Source organism: Lepidochelys kempii, chromosome 2 (genome assembly GCF_965140265.1).
Source record: "Lepidochelys kempii isolate rLepKem1 chromosome 2, rLepKem1.hap2, whole genome shotgun sequence".
Classification (NCBI taxonomy): domain Eukaryota; kingdom Metazoa; phylum Chordata; order Testudines; family Cheloniidae; genus Lepidochelys; species Lepidochelys kempii.
This window is the reverse complement of record NC_133257.1, coordinates 183,715,780-183,731,698: the sequence shown is the minus strand read 5'-3', so window position 1 is coordinate 183,731,698 and position 15,919 is coordinate 183,715,780. Positions and strand designations below refer to the sequence as shown.

The 15,919-nt window shown below is 38.0% G+C and overlaps 1 protein-coding gene across 1 annotated transcript; it reads right to left on the bottom strand.

The window, feature by feature from the left end:
• Window positions 1-725: 725 nt before the first annotated feature.
• On the bottom strand, window positions 726-4,171 carry NEUROD6 (neuronal differentiation 6). Its single transcript, XM_073329502.1, has 2 exons — window positions 3,985-4,171; window positions 726-2,598 (listed from the first exon to the last, which is right to left on the bottom strand). The coding sequence occupies exon 2, from the start codon at window positions 2,575-2,577 to the stop codon at window positions 1,564-1,566; it is 1,014 nt and encodes a 337-aa protein (XP_073185603.1). The 5' UTR covers window positions 2,578-2,598; window positions 3,985-4,171; the 3' UTR covers window positions 726-1,563.
• Window positions 4,172-15,919: the final 11,748 nt, after the last annotated feature.

The window sequence follows — 15,919 nt, the reverse complement described above, 5'->3', positions numbered from 1 at the left end:
TAAAATCAGAGGCCTTGTCTACAGGCAGAAACTGCACTGGTTTAATTTCAATCAGTTTTTAAACCCGGTTAGCTAATCCAGTGCAAACTGCTGTGCGAACACTTAGGTCAGTTTAAAAAGGTCTTGTTTCAAGTCATCGGACACCTGTTCTTAACTGACTTAGCTAAAGTGAAATAAACCTGGTTTAAACAGAGCTAAGAGTATCCACACTGCCTTTTGCACCAGTTTAACGAAATCAATGTCAAATTGCACTTTTAGTTAAACCGATGCAACTTTCTCATTAAACAAACCCTAAATTTAACAGCAAGCAGTGGTCAGGGAATCTGTCAATCTATAGACCCTTCCCCAACCCCTATTCCCAACATTAATTCCAGATGCCAGAATTGCTTAAAGACAACTCAGTGCTATTTGTTCACTCATCTGTCCCTGCACTGTACTAGGCTAGAAAGTTGTCTGGAAATACTACACTTTACTACCTTTAATGAACATATAGCTGCTTCTATTTAAGGATATCTAAGGTGTGCCTATATGCTGGTAAGGTATGTTTTTGAATGTGGTATGTAGTAAACCCTTATAATTGTCCATGGTTTCAAAACCCCAATGTAATCAGTAAGGCTGTCCAGAAAATAATGCTGTGCAAGAAAAAACAAAAGGCACCTGTGTACTGTGCAATAATAAGTATCAGGCAAAATACAGTATCACAGCTAATAGATGTACTTTATGACTGGAAACATCTATGTTTAATCGCATTTAAAATATGTAGTGAAAAAAACACAGTAATACATGTTTATAACAAACCCTTACATCTGAAGTCAGTATAATACAAAAAAGTGCTGATACCATTGTATTATTATGTTAAAGAAACTGATGCAAAATTTTGACAACATCTTCGAAAACGTTATGTAGCCCCTATCAGCAAACACTCCAAATTTTATGCGGAATAATTCTCAGAGGTGATCACCTATATTTTTCTTACCCAAGAACAAAACAACCCTCCCCCCATCAAAGAAAATAATTTTTTTGCATAGCTTTAAATATTGCTGCACTAACTCCCCTGCATCTTGCAAGACCATCTCAATTTAGGGACAGTTCTTTTAAAATTCGGAATAATTTTTTTAAAATCCAGTTCTTCTCAAATACATAATATATAATTTCTAATAATTATAAATACATCATTTTTCTTATCTGATTTTAATAACATGCATTTGTATAATTACTGTACAATTGAAACAGACATTGACTTTAGACAGTGTGTATGCGTTTATGTCAATTATATTGTTTAGACACACTGTTCAATGAATCAAGCGAATAGGGTGGAAAAAAAGAATAAGTCTCTGGTTAGAAACAATTTCACAGTGTTTACAGACAAAAAAACAAAAGGAAAAATATGTATAAGAAAAAGGATTTATTAGTACATAGAAAATTCCCACAATAGTTGAAACACACTTTAGAAACTAGTAAACACGTTAAATAGAGTTGTGCCCATTATGCAGTGCACAAGCATCTGCTTTGTCTTAATTAGACGGGGAGGTGAATGACCACTGTTTATTTTCATTTTCCTCATTAATTATGAAAAACTGCATTTAATTCATCTTGCATGGTGAGAGACTGGCTGCGCAGATGTAAGTCATAAGGGAAGTGGCTCTCGGTAGGCAACCTGAACATGGAGCTCTGCCCAAGGGGACCCCTGGGTGGCACTGCACAGTAATGCATGCCATAATTGTAATTTTTGCCATAGTCCAAGGCATCTTCTTGCTTCAGGGAAAATATCCCATTATAGTTAATTGGGGGAGGACTTAAGGGACCTTCAAACTGTGGGCTGGCACACTCAGGGGAAGTGCTTTCATAGAAAGATTCGTAAGCACTGCAGTAATTGTAGGGTTTCATAGACTTGGAATTGTCAAGAGTTCCGTGCCCTGGGGGAGTGCTGAGCTCAGGACTGTGATAGGGAGGATAGAAGCTGGAATATGGTGACCTTGTGTGATGGGCACTTTCCCCCGTCTGACCCATCAAGAAACTTCTGGCATTCAGCTGCAGGCATCCTGCCACCAAGTTTGTAGTTGGCTGGGATAGACCTTTGCACAAGTTTTGGACGAACGTGAGCAGGTCAGGTCTCTTGCCAATACGCAGGATTTCAGAAAGAGCCCAAATATAGTTTTTGGCTAGTCTTAAAGTTTCTATTTTAGACAGTTTTTGTGTTTTTGAATAACAAGGGACCACTTTTCTTAAATTGTCCAGAGCATCATTAAGGCCATGCATCCTGTTCCTTTCTCTAGCATTGGCTTCTTGCCGCCTGAATTTGACCCTTTCCACTCTTATCTTGGTTGTCTTTTTTTTCCTAAGGCCCCTCCTTCTAGGCAAACCATTCTCATCCTCCTCCTCTCTGTCTTCTTCCTCCTCTTCTTTTTCTGTGTCTTCTCCAGTGGCCCTTTTGATATTCTTTCCTCGGAGTACAATCTGCTTTGAAAAGCTTTCTGGCTTCTTAATTTGCTTTTGGTCCTCACTTTCTCTGGAAAACTTTCTGCACATCTGGGATTCTGGCATTACAACAGACTCATCAAATGGTAGTGTTAACATGGTTCTATAATCTTAAGTTACCTGAAAGAATGCCAGCACAATGTTTAAATGTTTCCATTTGTAAAGCTTGTATACTTACACAAACAGCGTCACATACCTTTCACTTGTGTATATACACACGTACATGTATAAAATACACAACACAATTTTCTAACAAAATATGTTTATAACTTGCAAATGTTTTTTCTATTTAGTTTTTTTAAAAAACGAGCTGCCAAAATTATAAAAACATCAAAACATGCATTATATGATCACTAAACTAAGCAAATTTAGTACGAGTAAATAAAGAGTAAAACTATGTTTAATCGTCATAATCAACTCCCTGCACATTTGTATTTTTTTAAACAAGCTTTTAGAATCCCCAACACTGTGGAATTTAAGCAAATGCAAAACATGATAAAGCAATGCGGAAATTTCATTAATCCAAATTCCCCTGGGTAAAAAATGAGAAGGGAGAGACCAGTCTTAAAAATGAAAAGTGCTATATCTCTATTAACTGACAGACAAATATTTTTTTAAATCACCTATTAACTTTCATTTTGAAGTTTGTTCACATGCATTCTTTCATGGATCAATATATTTAAGTCCAGTACATTGGAATGGGTTAGAAAGGATTTAAATGGAAAAAAACCCTAAGACAAATGAATCATTCAGTGACTTAATTAAAATGAAGTGAGGTTTTCTAATGATCAAAATGAAAAATATATGAAACCGAGTATTTATTTCCTGTTAGAAAAAAAAACAGGAATGATCTAATCCTAAACGTATTCATATAAAAAAGAGTTAGAAAATAAATTTTTTCTCTCTCATTTTTTAAAGGAAAGATTCTAAATTAATAGTACAGTTTTGTTGTTGGAATTAACTTTTCTTTTTTTTCTTTTTCAATCAATCAGGGTTAAAAAACCCAACCACCAAAAACAAAAACAAAAAACCCCTCCATGCGTTAGCAGTGTTTATGTTCTGCAAGAATCAGACATCTCCCTCTAGCTAATATCTGACAGGAATGGGCTGTGGATTCTGATTGCAATTGTGCACGTGTGTTCAGAATCCAGAATGAAATGAAGAAATAATTTTCTTTTTGAATTGTTGTTTTTGTTTTCAGTCTTGAAGCAGCAAATACTTGGATCCACTGTCCTCAGAGACAAGCACAAATGAATGCAGAGACTTTTTAATAGAATAAAACTAAACAAACCCCCCTAATAAAAGACTAACTGTCTTAGAATTGCCTATACACTTGCAGTATTGCATAATCCCAGTGAAAGTATGCAGTTACATCATAAGAATGGAATGCTAGGAGAAGTTATAGGTAGTAAATAGCATACATAAAATACAAGACAATTATACTGTATCTTTAAACACTTGCATGCACACATAGCCCCAACTGAAATATATCTTTATTTATATTACCTTAGCTTTTTATTTCATTCAATACTCAGTTTTCATTTTTTGCCTTCCAAATCTTTTCAGTCTGAATGTCGCATCGTCTCCTGGAGTCTAGATCTGTGTATCTCTGCACTATCTCATTGATCTCTAAAAAGTGACATTGATGCCAACTGCCAGAGCTGGTACCCATGCCATCTGCTAGTGACGTCACAGGGCAGAGAAAACCACGTGATCCTTTCTCCTGGGACCTTCATTCTGCACTGATCATCTGGCATCCCTGTAAGTGGGTACCAGCATTCATGTATCAACACAGAAGGTTAGACTGATAGGGGGAAAAAATCTGTACCAGCATTTTACATACAGTAGGTGCATTTCTACTGGATCTGCCTCTGTTTAACAGACAATCTATATAGATAGCCATGTCAACATTCAGTTTTATCTGTACCTACAGGTACAGCTACTCCATAGTTGTTAATATTGTATTACTTATTTAAAAAAGGGTTGTGTCATATTGATCAGAATCCCCTTTGTGCCCCATGGTACCTATAAAAAAGCAATTAAGGGACAGCTGAAATCAGAAAGAAATGTATGTACTATGACACACCTAAGCAGGTTTAGCTCAAGTGTAAGAAGTCACAAAAGTAGTTCTTGCTAATATTATTGTGAGAAATCTATGTGTGTGGTGCAAATTGCTGTGTGCTGCTCGAGAACACAAAATAACGGAAGAGTGTGTCCTTCTGGGGTCTGTGTGAGAAATCTTCTGGGTTTTTTTCTTCAGGGACTTTTTGCAATAATCCTGAAAAAAATTTGAAATCAGAAATATATTCTGAATGTTTCAAAAATATAATATTCCAATGCAATGCATGCCCCCTGCAACATCAGAAATTAGTGCGTTGCCAAAAACACATACACACTCACTTTTCCCACCTCTGATAAAATGCACTAGCTGCTTTCATTGTGATCCTTTTGTAGTCTTTCCCCTTTGCTTACTTTCTGTGTGTCTTGCCTTCTACTAAATATTTCCTTTGAAAATTAAGAAGTCTTTTCTGTCTTAAAATTTTAATTACAATTTTGTTCTTCCTTCCTGATTCTCTTACCTGTTTTTCCAACTGGCTCTTTTCCTACTTTTATACATTCTCTTTTCCTATTCTCATGTTCTCTCTCTCTCTGTCTCTTTCTCTCCTCCTGTCAGCTCTTTCTCCTGCTATCTGCTCTTTCTCCCTTAACCCTTTTGTCTCTCTCATCAACAACAGACAAGAAACTATTAAATAAAGCTGACAAAGCCTCTCAGCTAAGCCTTGCTATAGCACTTGTGACAAACTCTACCTTGTTTTTAGGAGAGAGATGTCACACACAAGCAAAATGTTATCAAGACTTAAAATAAGAACGGACTATCTTATGTAGAAAAATATTTCGTCTTTAATATTATCACATTTTGTTGCTTTTTAGTGACTAAGTAAGCTAAAAAGTGAGAGACTGAGTAAGCTTTTAGTATTAAAGTAATCTCTGGCAGGGCTGCTATTGTTATGGGTCTGTGTCAGCATTTCCATTATAAATCCTGTATTTGAAGGGTTTATAACTCATCTGCTTTAATTCACATTGGGCCCAAGCTTGCCATTAATGTTCTCAGCCCTGATCCAATTATTTTTGTTTTCACAAAGTTTCATTTAAATGTGTTTTGGACTTTTTTTTAAAGAAGAAGGCAGAAAAATTGTGTGTGTGTGTCAAAGTCAATTTCAGGAACCCTTTTATTTTCCCTTCAATTACAAAAAAACAAAACAAGACAAAACAAAACAAAAACCACAAGCAAACTTTTCTTTTTTATTGCAGTGAGAAATCGCAGGCCATTAGTTCTTAATCTTGAGTGGGCCTATTTTTAAAAATAAATATATTTGAAGTGGCAAAGGTCTTAAAACGTAAGTAGCTATTGCAGAAGCACAGCAAGTAAGGTACTACTCGCACACTCATTTCATTCTATATTGACTATTACAATCTGTAGAATAGAGCAGAGTGTAGCATCCCTTTATTCTCAACTGGAATTTATGTATTAAGATTTATATTGTGAAAGGTCCTAGGTATTGTTAACCTTTTCACAAATTTTGCATACTGAGAATATTACAAAATGCACAATATTCTAAATATGCAAAGTCCTGAAGCACTGTTTCAATGCATACTAAAAATACTATATAAAATCTAAGAAAAGGTTGACATTGTAACAGCTGTGTGTTAGTGGAAGAACTGTAAAATTTCTGGTCACAACATGTACTCTCCAAAAAACACATTGTCTAAGATATTTTGCACCCCTTCTCTCTGTTAGACTATTTAATAACAAAAAAAAAAAACCCTGTAAAATCTATTTTTGCAAGTATTTTATGCTACCACTAAAATTAAAATAAATGAATTAGGATGTGGGGAAGGATTCAGTTTTGCAGATGCTTTATCCATCATTTGGCCGCTTTCATATTTTCAAATAAATTGTTAAGAAACAAAATAGCTGTGATATCAAGGTTTAAAAAGCATCCACTGTGTGTGCATAATAACTTTTCCTAAGGATTTTTACTGTGCATTTTGTATAATGGTTATATGAGATGCAAATGTGTACTGGTGTTAATATGCATTCACAGCATACACCATAACTGCTGCGTTGCTGTCTACTGTGAATGCCTGTTAAGAATAATAGGCTGGTACGTGGTGCTAAGGCTATCATATGTACTCCTGAGCAATATAGACTTTTTTGTCATTTTGCTGGTTTAAGCTATCCCTTTTCCTCTGGGATTACAAAGAACCAAGCAGCGTTTCTGTAAGAAACAGTCATGTGGTTATGCCATTTTTAGAAACTGTAGTGGTGTGATGGGGATGTACAAACCCTTCACTGGGCCCAGAAGGGTTAAAGGGCAATACTGCCCCTTCAGGCCTGCAGAGCATGCTCCAACTGGAGAGGAAGCTTAAAAGGGAACCACTTATCTCACAAGGGTGAAGGCTGGAAAGAATGACAGGCCTATCCTGAGGGCTCCTGGATGGCTACCTGCTCAGCCCGGTTGGGGCTGATGGTTTAGTTGTCTTTTCTTTACTTTTGCTTTCTGACATTGGACTTGGAGACTTTGCCGGAGAAGGATGGTAGGAAGTGACCCAGGGAGGCAGCTCCTCAGGGTGCTCCAGAGTGTCCAATGTTGCTGTCTGTCATCGGGACCTGGGTGGGAGCCCCATGGAGTGGGAGGGCCTGGGCTTTCCTACAAACTGTCCTTGTTGCAGAGCCATTTCCACCAACCGCCCCCCCTCCCCCCCAGCAGGGAGAGGGTAAGGATGTTGAAAACCCTCAGATGAGTCACATACAAAAGTTAGGAACTGAACCAAAGGCCCTCCTGCTGAAAGGCGAGAGACTGGAAACCAGGTGTGCTCACCACTAGGCGACCTGGCTCTCTGGGACTCTACTGCGAGGGGATTAATATCATTACTCATAGTTTGTCATGGTACATTTGGAATTTATTTTTTTCTTTCATACGCACCAACTGGGGTTGTCATATTTTTGTTACTGTAACTTACTGATACATTTAGAGCAGCGGGTCCCCATAAAAAGTAAGCAGTTTTCAGAGGTATGGTGCAAACACTTGGCTACGGCAGACATTGCCGTATAAATATATAATATTTATAAATATATAGGTGACACTCTGGTCAAATTAACATTACAGGACAGTCAATGTTCACTTTGTAATGGCAATCACGGTTAAAGAATGTAAATAATTGGAAACCTTGGTTGTATTTTTCACATTATTTTCACCTTAATTCATACAGTATTTCCAGTCTCACTGACTTGTTTACTCTGTGTACCCATTTGGCTATTTCTCCCTTACTTTAGGGTCCCAGTTTTAGGATTAGACAGAGTCTTTGCTCAATGCCCATTATAAGAAGAGCTGTGTAGCTGCAAACCCAAGGAGGAGCCCTGGGATGGAATGGTGACTTCCTTTCCCAGAGGAAGAAGTAATTAGTGCAACCCTATAATGGTGCAGGTTAACTGTTGGTATGGGGCCAAGATACTGCCCAGTCTCTGCCACCTCCTGCTCAAGGTGAAGGAGAAGAGTACAAGACATGCAGCTCCATCTCATCTACCATGCTTCAGCCGCAGTGTGAAGAGAAGTAATGTGGCCACACAAAGGTGTGTGTGAATAGATCTTACTCCCCTTTACTCTATGGCATTGCTGCATTAGAGCCACACAATTTGCCGCTAAGTTTTTTGAAGATTGAGAGCGTTGGTGGTGTAATAAACATAAAGAGAGAATCTTCTAAGGCACTGATTGGCTTGGCCCAATTATCCCCACTGTTTGTTCAAGCAGAGGGAGCCATGGAGGGGGCAGGCTTCTGAGGAGATGCCTCTTCCTCCATAAAACTGGAGCACTTATTCCCTGTGGATTTCCAAGAGCTGTGGGGCTGGCAAGCCACACTCTGGGCTTTTGGAAACATCTCCCACCTGATAGGACAATCACTTGGAAACTCAGCAAGGTCCAGCTGTTGGTTTTTCTGACCCTTCCTGTTGACTTTGTGGGAGAGGATCATCCATTCCCTAATGACTGACCACACACTAAGGACCAAAACTGGAGTCTGCACTTAGGCACAGTGCCCTATCGGAATCAATGGGAGATTTGACTGAGTAAGGACTGCAGGATTTGCCTAGAAGAGCACAATAGCACATGCTGAGATGAACAGCTTATTTATAACGGCACAGCATGCTCTAAATTAAATGCAAGACACAAGGCTGTAAAGCAGTTAAATTAACATTGTATTGATAGAACCACAGAATAAAACCTAATGAAAACATGACTGATGTCAGCTTCTGTTGGACAGGCCCATTTTAGGAGATTGTAGGGTTCATCATAGGGGGAGCTGGTAGCACCTGTATATTTAGATTTTCATTTTACACTTTCCATTATAAATTGTTGCAAACTCTTTTGAGAAGTTTTGACATTTCTATTATTTGCATCTGATCTTTGAAATTCAGTAGGGAGAAAGTACTCAGGCTAGAGAAGTGACTTTTCTTTGTACTCTGTAATTCCCATTCAGGTTTAGCTGAGCTGTAAACTGTTAAACTGCCATTTCCTTTCTCTTACTTATATTCCTCAGGTAGCATGCCAAAATACTAACTGAACACCTATGAAATTAATTTTTAAAAAACTCTATGTTAAAAGAATGCTACGCAAGTTACTAAGTAAAGCACTGGAAAGTTAGGAAAAGTCAGATTTACGATTACCCGTGCAACCTTAATTCTGCCCCTTGTGTGTGTATGCACTGTGATACTCCCCCAACAAGTGAGATCAGCTGAGGTGCTTCTGTTTACAGACCCACAATTTTAAGTCTAGGATAGTGGGCTTCAGGGCATAAAGAATCCCCACACCTTGGTTGTCTTCTAAACTCTGAAATTTGTGGCATTTTGGACAAAATCATGTGTTTACTGAATTTTCAGCACTCTGGTTTGATGAAGATGGGTTCAGTCTCCTTATAAAGAGCAGGAAAGTCATGGGACCAGGCAACCTGTCCCATAGAAATACTATTACCCCCATTTTACAGGGAATCCGGTGGATATGGGGAAGAGACACAAATGGAGATTAAGTGACTTGCGCAAAATTACACAGAAAGTTTATGCCAGAGCAGGGATTTTAACCCAAATCTTCTAAATCCCAATCTAGTGTCTTTCCACCAGATCATTCTTCCTCCTCCCTCTATAGCTGTGATCTAATGGTAGAATTCAACAATAACTAGAACAGCTTTTCTAAAAGTCTTAGTCAAAAAGCCTCCCAGGATGTGAAAGACAAGATCAAGTTCGGCTCTTGTATAGAATGATTTGAAGTCAACAGCAGTTGGGCCACTTTTGCCAGTGGTGAGATTGATCTAAAGAGACTTGGCCATGGCATAAAATTTGAAGCCCAGGTTGTACTTTTCCAATGATGAGTTGATAATGCTATTCTTAGGCAATTATGTGATGCATTGTATCCATCCAGTTATCTTCCAGTGTCCGATGTTTCTCACCTTAAAAGGGAATTTATGTAATGCGTTTTTCATTAGATTTCTTGAAAGTCCACAAATTCATTCAGCAGGATTGTAAATTTCACATGTCCCCATTCAAAGAATCATAATTTCCCTAGAAATGCCTGAGAAGCAGTGGGATGCCATCACATTCTCAGTAAGGCATGCGATTCTACACTTGCAGGCAAGACATAACCTCTCACGTACGGTGCGTATGAGGTGATGCTGTGCTGAGGATGGCGGTGTGTTCAGGAGTTGTACAGAATTGTCCTGAGGAAACAGCTGGTCCTAGTGCATACATACACGGCCCACTACTGCTGAGAGGAAAAGACTGAGATGGGGGAAAATACTCTCAAGTATCTTCTTCAAATGTATGGATTTTTGTTGTTGTTGTCTGCATTCAAAATATCTGCGGGAGACAGAGTGCTTTTGATTTTTATTCTATCGGATCTAGACAAAGCTCCCAAAACAGGTTGTTGTCTGATAACAATTCAGTGATATTAGTTAAAATCAGCAGTAGGTCCTATTGCTGTCCAAAAGAGAGAAACAGTTATCAAATATTTGGGATGCAAGCTAATGCCAATCCTACCTGCAGTAATTTGTGCCCTTTAGCATCTGTGTTCAAATAATCCCTATGGGAATTGTCTAGACACCACGGTTTGTAAGCCTCCTCATACATGGGTGTTAGTCTTGACCAGAGATGGCTGTCGTTGGCTGTCTCACTCAGTGAAGTTGAATTGATAACAGTTCTCTACAAAAGGGCATCACACTACATTATGGGCTGGATTCTCATCTGTGCTAGACTAACACTTGGAAGGCAGTCATGGCTGTATGCTGCCTTTATTTCCCACTTGAATACTGGTGATGGCCAGGGGCCAGTCTGATTCCCATCACAGTTTAGAGCAGCATTAGGTCAGTGGCAATGACTAATTTAATGATCAACAGGAATAGACAACACTGAAGGTATTAGATTTACATGCCTTTGCAAATTAGGAAAAATGTTTTGCAGTGTTTTAATGGCAAGTTTTCTTGAGTAATTTTCTCAATTTCAACCAGCTAGAGTCTGGGGTTTGGTTGTTTTTTTCTTTTACTTTGTGTCTTTGTAATCATCTTTGATTAAATTTTCATTCCAAGCAAGCTGTTTCCTTGATCTCATCTGCAGAAAAAGTCCACAGCAAATTCTCAGAATATCAACACACAAACCTAATAAGGAAAAAAGTAGCCTTGCCTTCCAGAATCCCATTTTCCTATCAGATGTAGTGAGCAGGTAAATGAAAGTATAATTTAGAGCTAACTTCCAGGAAGCTCTCACATGAAATGTTCTCTTGAAGGTGCTAGAGCGGACTGTAAAAAGAAAAGGAGGACTTGTGGCACCTTAGAGACTAACACATTTATTTGAGCATAAGCTTTCATGAGCTACAGCTCACTTCATCGGATGTGAGCTGTAGCTCACGAAAGCTTATGCTCAAATAAATGTGTTAGTCTCTAAGGTGCCACAAGTCCTCCTTTTCTTTTTGCGAATACAGACTAACACGGCTGTTACTATGAAACCAGTCAGAGTGGACTGTGTCTTTGCCGTGAGGAGTGGAAGAAATGTTTCCTGGGCACAAGGTTGTATGACAGTGAAAGATATTCAGCAGAAATAACCTGGATATATACAGTGTTTTGTGTTTTGTCCTTTGCTTCTGTCTGTCTTGTCAGTCATCCTCAAACTCTGGGAAATTGTAAAGCAGAAGGAATTATCAATTGGGCAGAACCACTTCTAGGGATGTGCAAAGAATGCCATCCCATGTGGGGTTGGGAGGGACAATGATTCAAGCATGTGGTTTTTTTGCTAAATGGTAACAGGGTGGAGGGGTGAGAGCATACATTACATTATCAGCCTCTGCGCTACTTGGGTCTTATCCTGAGAGGAGCTGAATGTATTCAACCTGCACTGAAGTCAATAAGTATTAAGAGTCTGCAATACCTAGCAGATTAAGGCTCCTTAAGATCTTGGAATGCCTGGGCAATACTATCCATTGGTTTTTAAGTAGTGTGGGAGATTAATTATTTTCTTGTACCACACATGGAACTCTTGTAGTATCAATAAGAGTTTTGTTCAAAGTTTTTGCACAGGGTCTGTTTAAATGCACAGGCTTCAGTAAAGACAGAAATCTTTGATAATATGATGTGCGGTTTGACCTTGAAACTAGAGCTGGTTGAAGATGTTCCAATGGAATGTTTCTGTTGGCAAATGCCACTTCATTGAAATTTAAACTTTTTGCAGGACTGTGACGATTTAGACAAAGTTTGGTTCAGAAAGAAAAGCTGAAAAAAAAGTATTTAGAAACAAACCATTTTAATTTTTAATTTCAAAACAACTTTTTGTTTTGAAAATTTGCTTTATGTATTATTTTAAAAAGCAGCATTCAGAACAGTAAATTTTATCAAAATGAAATGTTTTAATTGAGCCAAAATTTAAAAAAATAGAATTTTTTTTCCACAGGAAATTTCAAAAATCAGATCGGAATGAAAACAAATTTCAAAATGCTGAAACAGAAATTATGATTTTTCAACTAGCTCTATAAGAAACCTTGTGCCACTTGTGCTGAATCAGGATCCTACAAAGGACAATTGTCAAACTTTCAACCATTCATTTCTGGATTTGTCATGGTCATTTATCTGTTCTGTATCACTTCATGTATCACAAAATTACTCCAGTGTACTACTATTTAGCTACAAATATAAAAGCTCCTATATTCCCCCCAACCCTCCCCCTTTTAAATTTAATCATCAGTATTTCTCAGTAGTACAAGTTCAGTCTCCCCCAGCCCCAAATCCATTATACACCACACAGCACAAAAAATAGCCTTTGTTAAAAAGTTTAATGTTCTTAATTAGTAGAATTGTCAGACTAATTAGAATACCAATTAGAATTGGCAGGGCTATCGTTAACTTAGAAGTGCTGTGGTCTACTGTTAATTGCTATTAAACCTTATAGTTTGTGAAAGAAAGAGAGCACGGAGATGAATACACACAGCCCAGCCCTTTCCTCCCCTCCCACGTTAAATGTTAAGGGTCCATAACTATAATGATCTGCGCTGTCAATGCGTACTCAGGGAGTGTTTAATCCATAAAGACATTGATGAAAAGTTAATAACTACTTACACACAATTGCACCACTTCCAAATAAAAACCTTGAACTTTTTGCCTATATCAAAAAAACAAAATCAGTCTAATAGTTGCAAGATTCATTTTCATATGATACTAATGTAAACCATTTTGAGATCTTTGTCTGAAAAATCCCAAGAGAAATGCAAAGGCATATTATTGCGTATAGTATTGTTAATAATACTTTGAGAGCTTTGTCTGAAAGGGGGTTTAGAACTGCAAAGTCATAGGTGTGGAACTAGGGGTGCTGGATGTGCTGCAGCACCTCCTGGCTTGAAGTGGTTTCGAGCATATAGAGGATTTACAGTTTGGTTCAATGGCTGTCAGCACCCCCACAATACAAATAGTTCAAGCACCTCTGCTCAAAGTGCTGTGTAAACACAAAGTATGCTTCACATCACTCTTGTAAGATGGATAAGTATGATTATACCCATCTTACCAATGGGGAGCTGCCCAAGTCCACATTGGTGGGTCAGTGGCACAGTTGGAAATAGATTTGAGAACTCTAGTTCTAACCACTAGAACACATTTCCTTCCAATCAATCCACTTTTAACTTATAAGCAACAAAAATAATTTTGAATGTGACTTTTCTTTCCCCTTGAAAAATACAGACTTGTTCAAAATGTGTATTAAGAACATCTGTTCCTGACTGAAACCTTCTAGAACAAGTTTCCAGTGAAGGGCACAATGAATGCACCAGTGAAATGTATGTGCACCCATTTCATACACAAGAACACATTTGCATCCCCCAAAACACAGAAAATGAGTGCACAGGTGACTACTTAGACATGCAGTGGCATGATCTGTGTACATTTCGGGCCCAGATGTGTTTTCCAGGCACAGCTATGTTCTCATCTTTGAACTGGGCCAAATTCTGTTCTGAATCTACAAATGCAGCACCTGTTGGTGATAAGGGGAACTGTGATGAGAATGTAATGCTTTTCACTACATGGTATGTTACCTAGCCTGATTCTGAAGATACATATATCTTAGTTTTGTGCGCCTTAGGTCTTACATTTGTGCATCTTACAAATTGCACTACAGTCAAGGAGCCCTTGTCTCATTCATTGTGAATCTTGTATATTAAGGACTTATGTAGACTCTGTTTGTAGTAGCCAGAAGTAGAATATACTACATGTGTGTCTAAGGTTGGGGGGGGGGGGGGGGGGAAGAGAGAATAAAAAACGTGATTATATGAGAAGAGGGCAGAGTTAAGGTTGCAGATATAACCTTAACCTTGGTATTTCTTGCCTTTTTAATGCTTAAAGCCAAATTTGATCTGAAGAGAGTAAAAATCTTAAAAATAAAAGTTAGTTAAGAAGTGAAAAAATAAATATACTGAAATCAAAATGAATCATCCAAACAAATATTTTAATTAAATTCTTCAGAAGTAAATTTGAGTCATTAATTGTGCACACTCATCCCTTTGTACTATCTTTGTTGTTTAAGTTATAGATTCTGTTCAAATGTGAAAATATCCAGGAGAGCTAAAAATCAGGAATGGACAAACAAAATTAAGCCTTCATCCTAAACCAAACACTTTTGCAGTTTTAAAAAAGATTAGTTAAGTTCATAGGCACCTGCTCTAGCCTGGGCTTTTTTTTTCATAGTTCTATTTGTTTTTCTTTTGTTTGTTTTAATCCTAATTTACTTGCGTTTCTAGGTTTTGGTTGGGAAGTGTCTGTATACCATATGAAATACTGTCAACAACCCAGTATTTTCAGCAAAGTTGAAACCATTATGGCACTTGAAATCTAATAAGAAAACTGATTCTCAAATTTTCAAGCCCTTTTTCAGCTACATGAGCTCTGCAGATTCCATTTCTGATTAAGGAAAGGTGAGGGATGCTATTAGCCTGGAAACTCTGCTGGGGCTTTTATTTTCCAGTCACATTTCTGGTGCTTCTTGTGCTAGTTTAAGAACTAAAGCACAGATTCTACAAACTCTTAAGCAATCTCATAACTTTTTAATTCTGTGAGGTTAGTTCCTTTTCACTGCACTGGTAAATTGGTACTTATATTTATATAGAAACTTGTAAGGTACATAGTGGATGATAGGAGTAAACACATGTATTAAGTTATGCATGGGCTTAAGTGTTCACATGTTCGGGACAGCAGTTGGTTGAGAATTTCTGCAAAATCAAAATTTTCTGTGGAAAAATTTCAGTTTTGTCCCCAAAAGTAGGAAATCCAAAACAAAATTTTTGGTCACAAATTGGAATATTCCAGTTTGCTGAACTGAACTGAAACATTTGTTTAGAGTCAGTACAACATTAAACTGCATTTCCCTATTATGGCACATTGCCTCATGGGAGTGGTAGTTTGGGCTCCTGTTTATCCCTATGAACTGGGTGCCATGGGTTGACTACATCTCCCACAATTGAATGTAGTTCCTCTTATTGATATGGTTTCAGAGTAGCAGCTGTGTTAGTCTGTATCTGCAAAAAGAAAAGGAGTACTTGTGGCACCTTAGAGACTAACAAATTTATTTGAGCAGACGCTTTCGTGAGCTACAGCTCACTTTATCCGGCATCCGATGAAGTGAGCTGTAGCTCATGAAAGCGTCTGCTCAAATAAATGTGTTAGTCTCTAAGGTGCCACAAGTACTCCTTTTCTTTTTTCTGATTGATATGGCATTTACAGAGGCTCTTGGCTGCAGATGTATCATGGGAGATGTAGTCCAACCAGGGAGCCTGGCAGGTGAGAGAATGAATGGGTGCACTAGGCTCCTGAACTACAACTCCCATGAAGCAATGTGACGTCATAGGGAATGCAGTTTAATGTTGAACTG

Coding starts and splice junctions, on each gene's coding strand:
- NEUROD6 (XM_073329502.1), bottom strand. CDS start 2,577: ATGTTAACACTACCATTTGATGAGTCTGTTGTAATGCCAGAATCCCAG.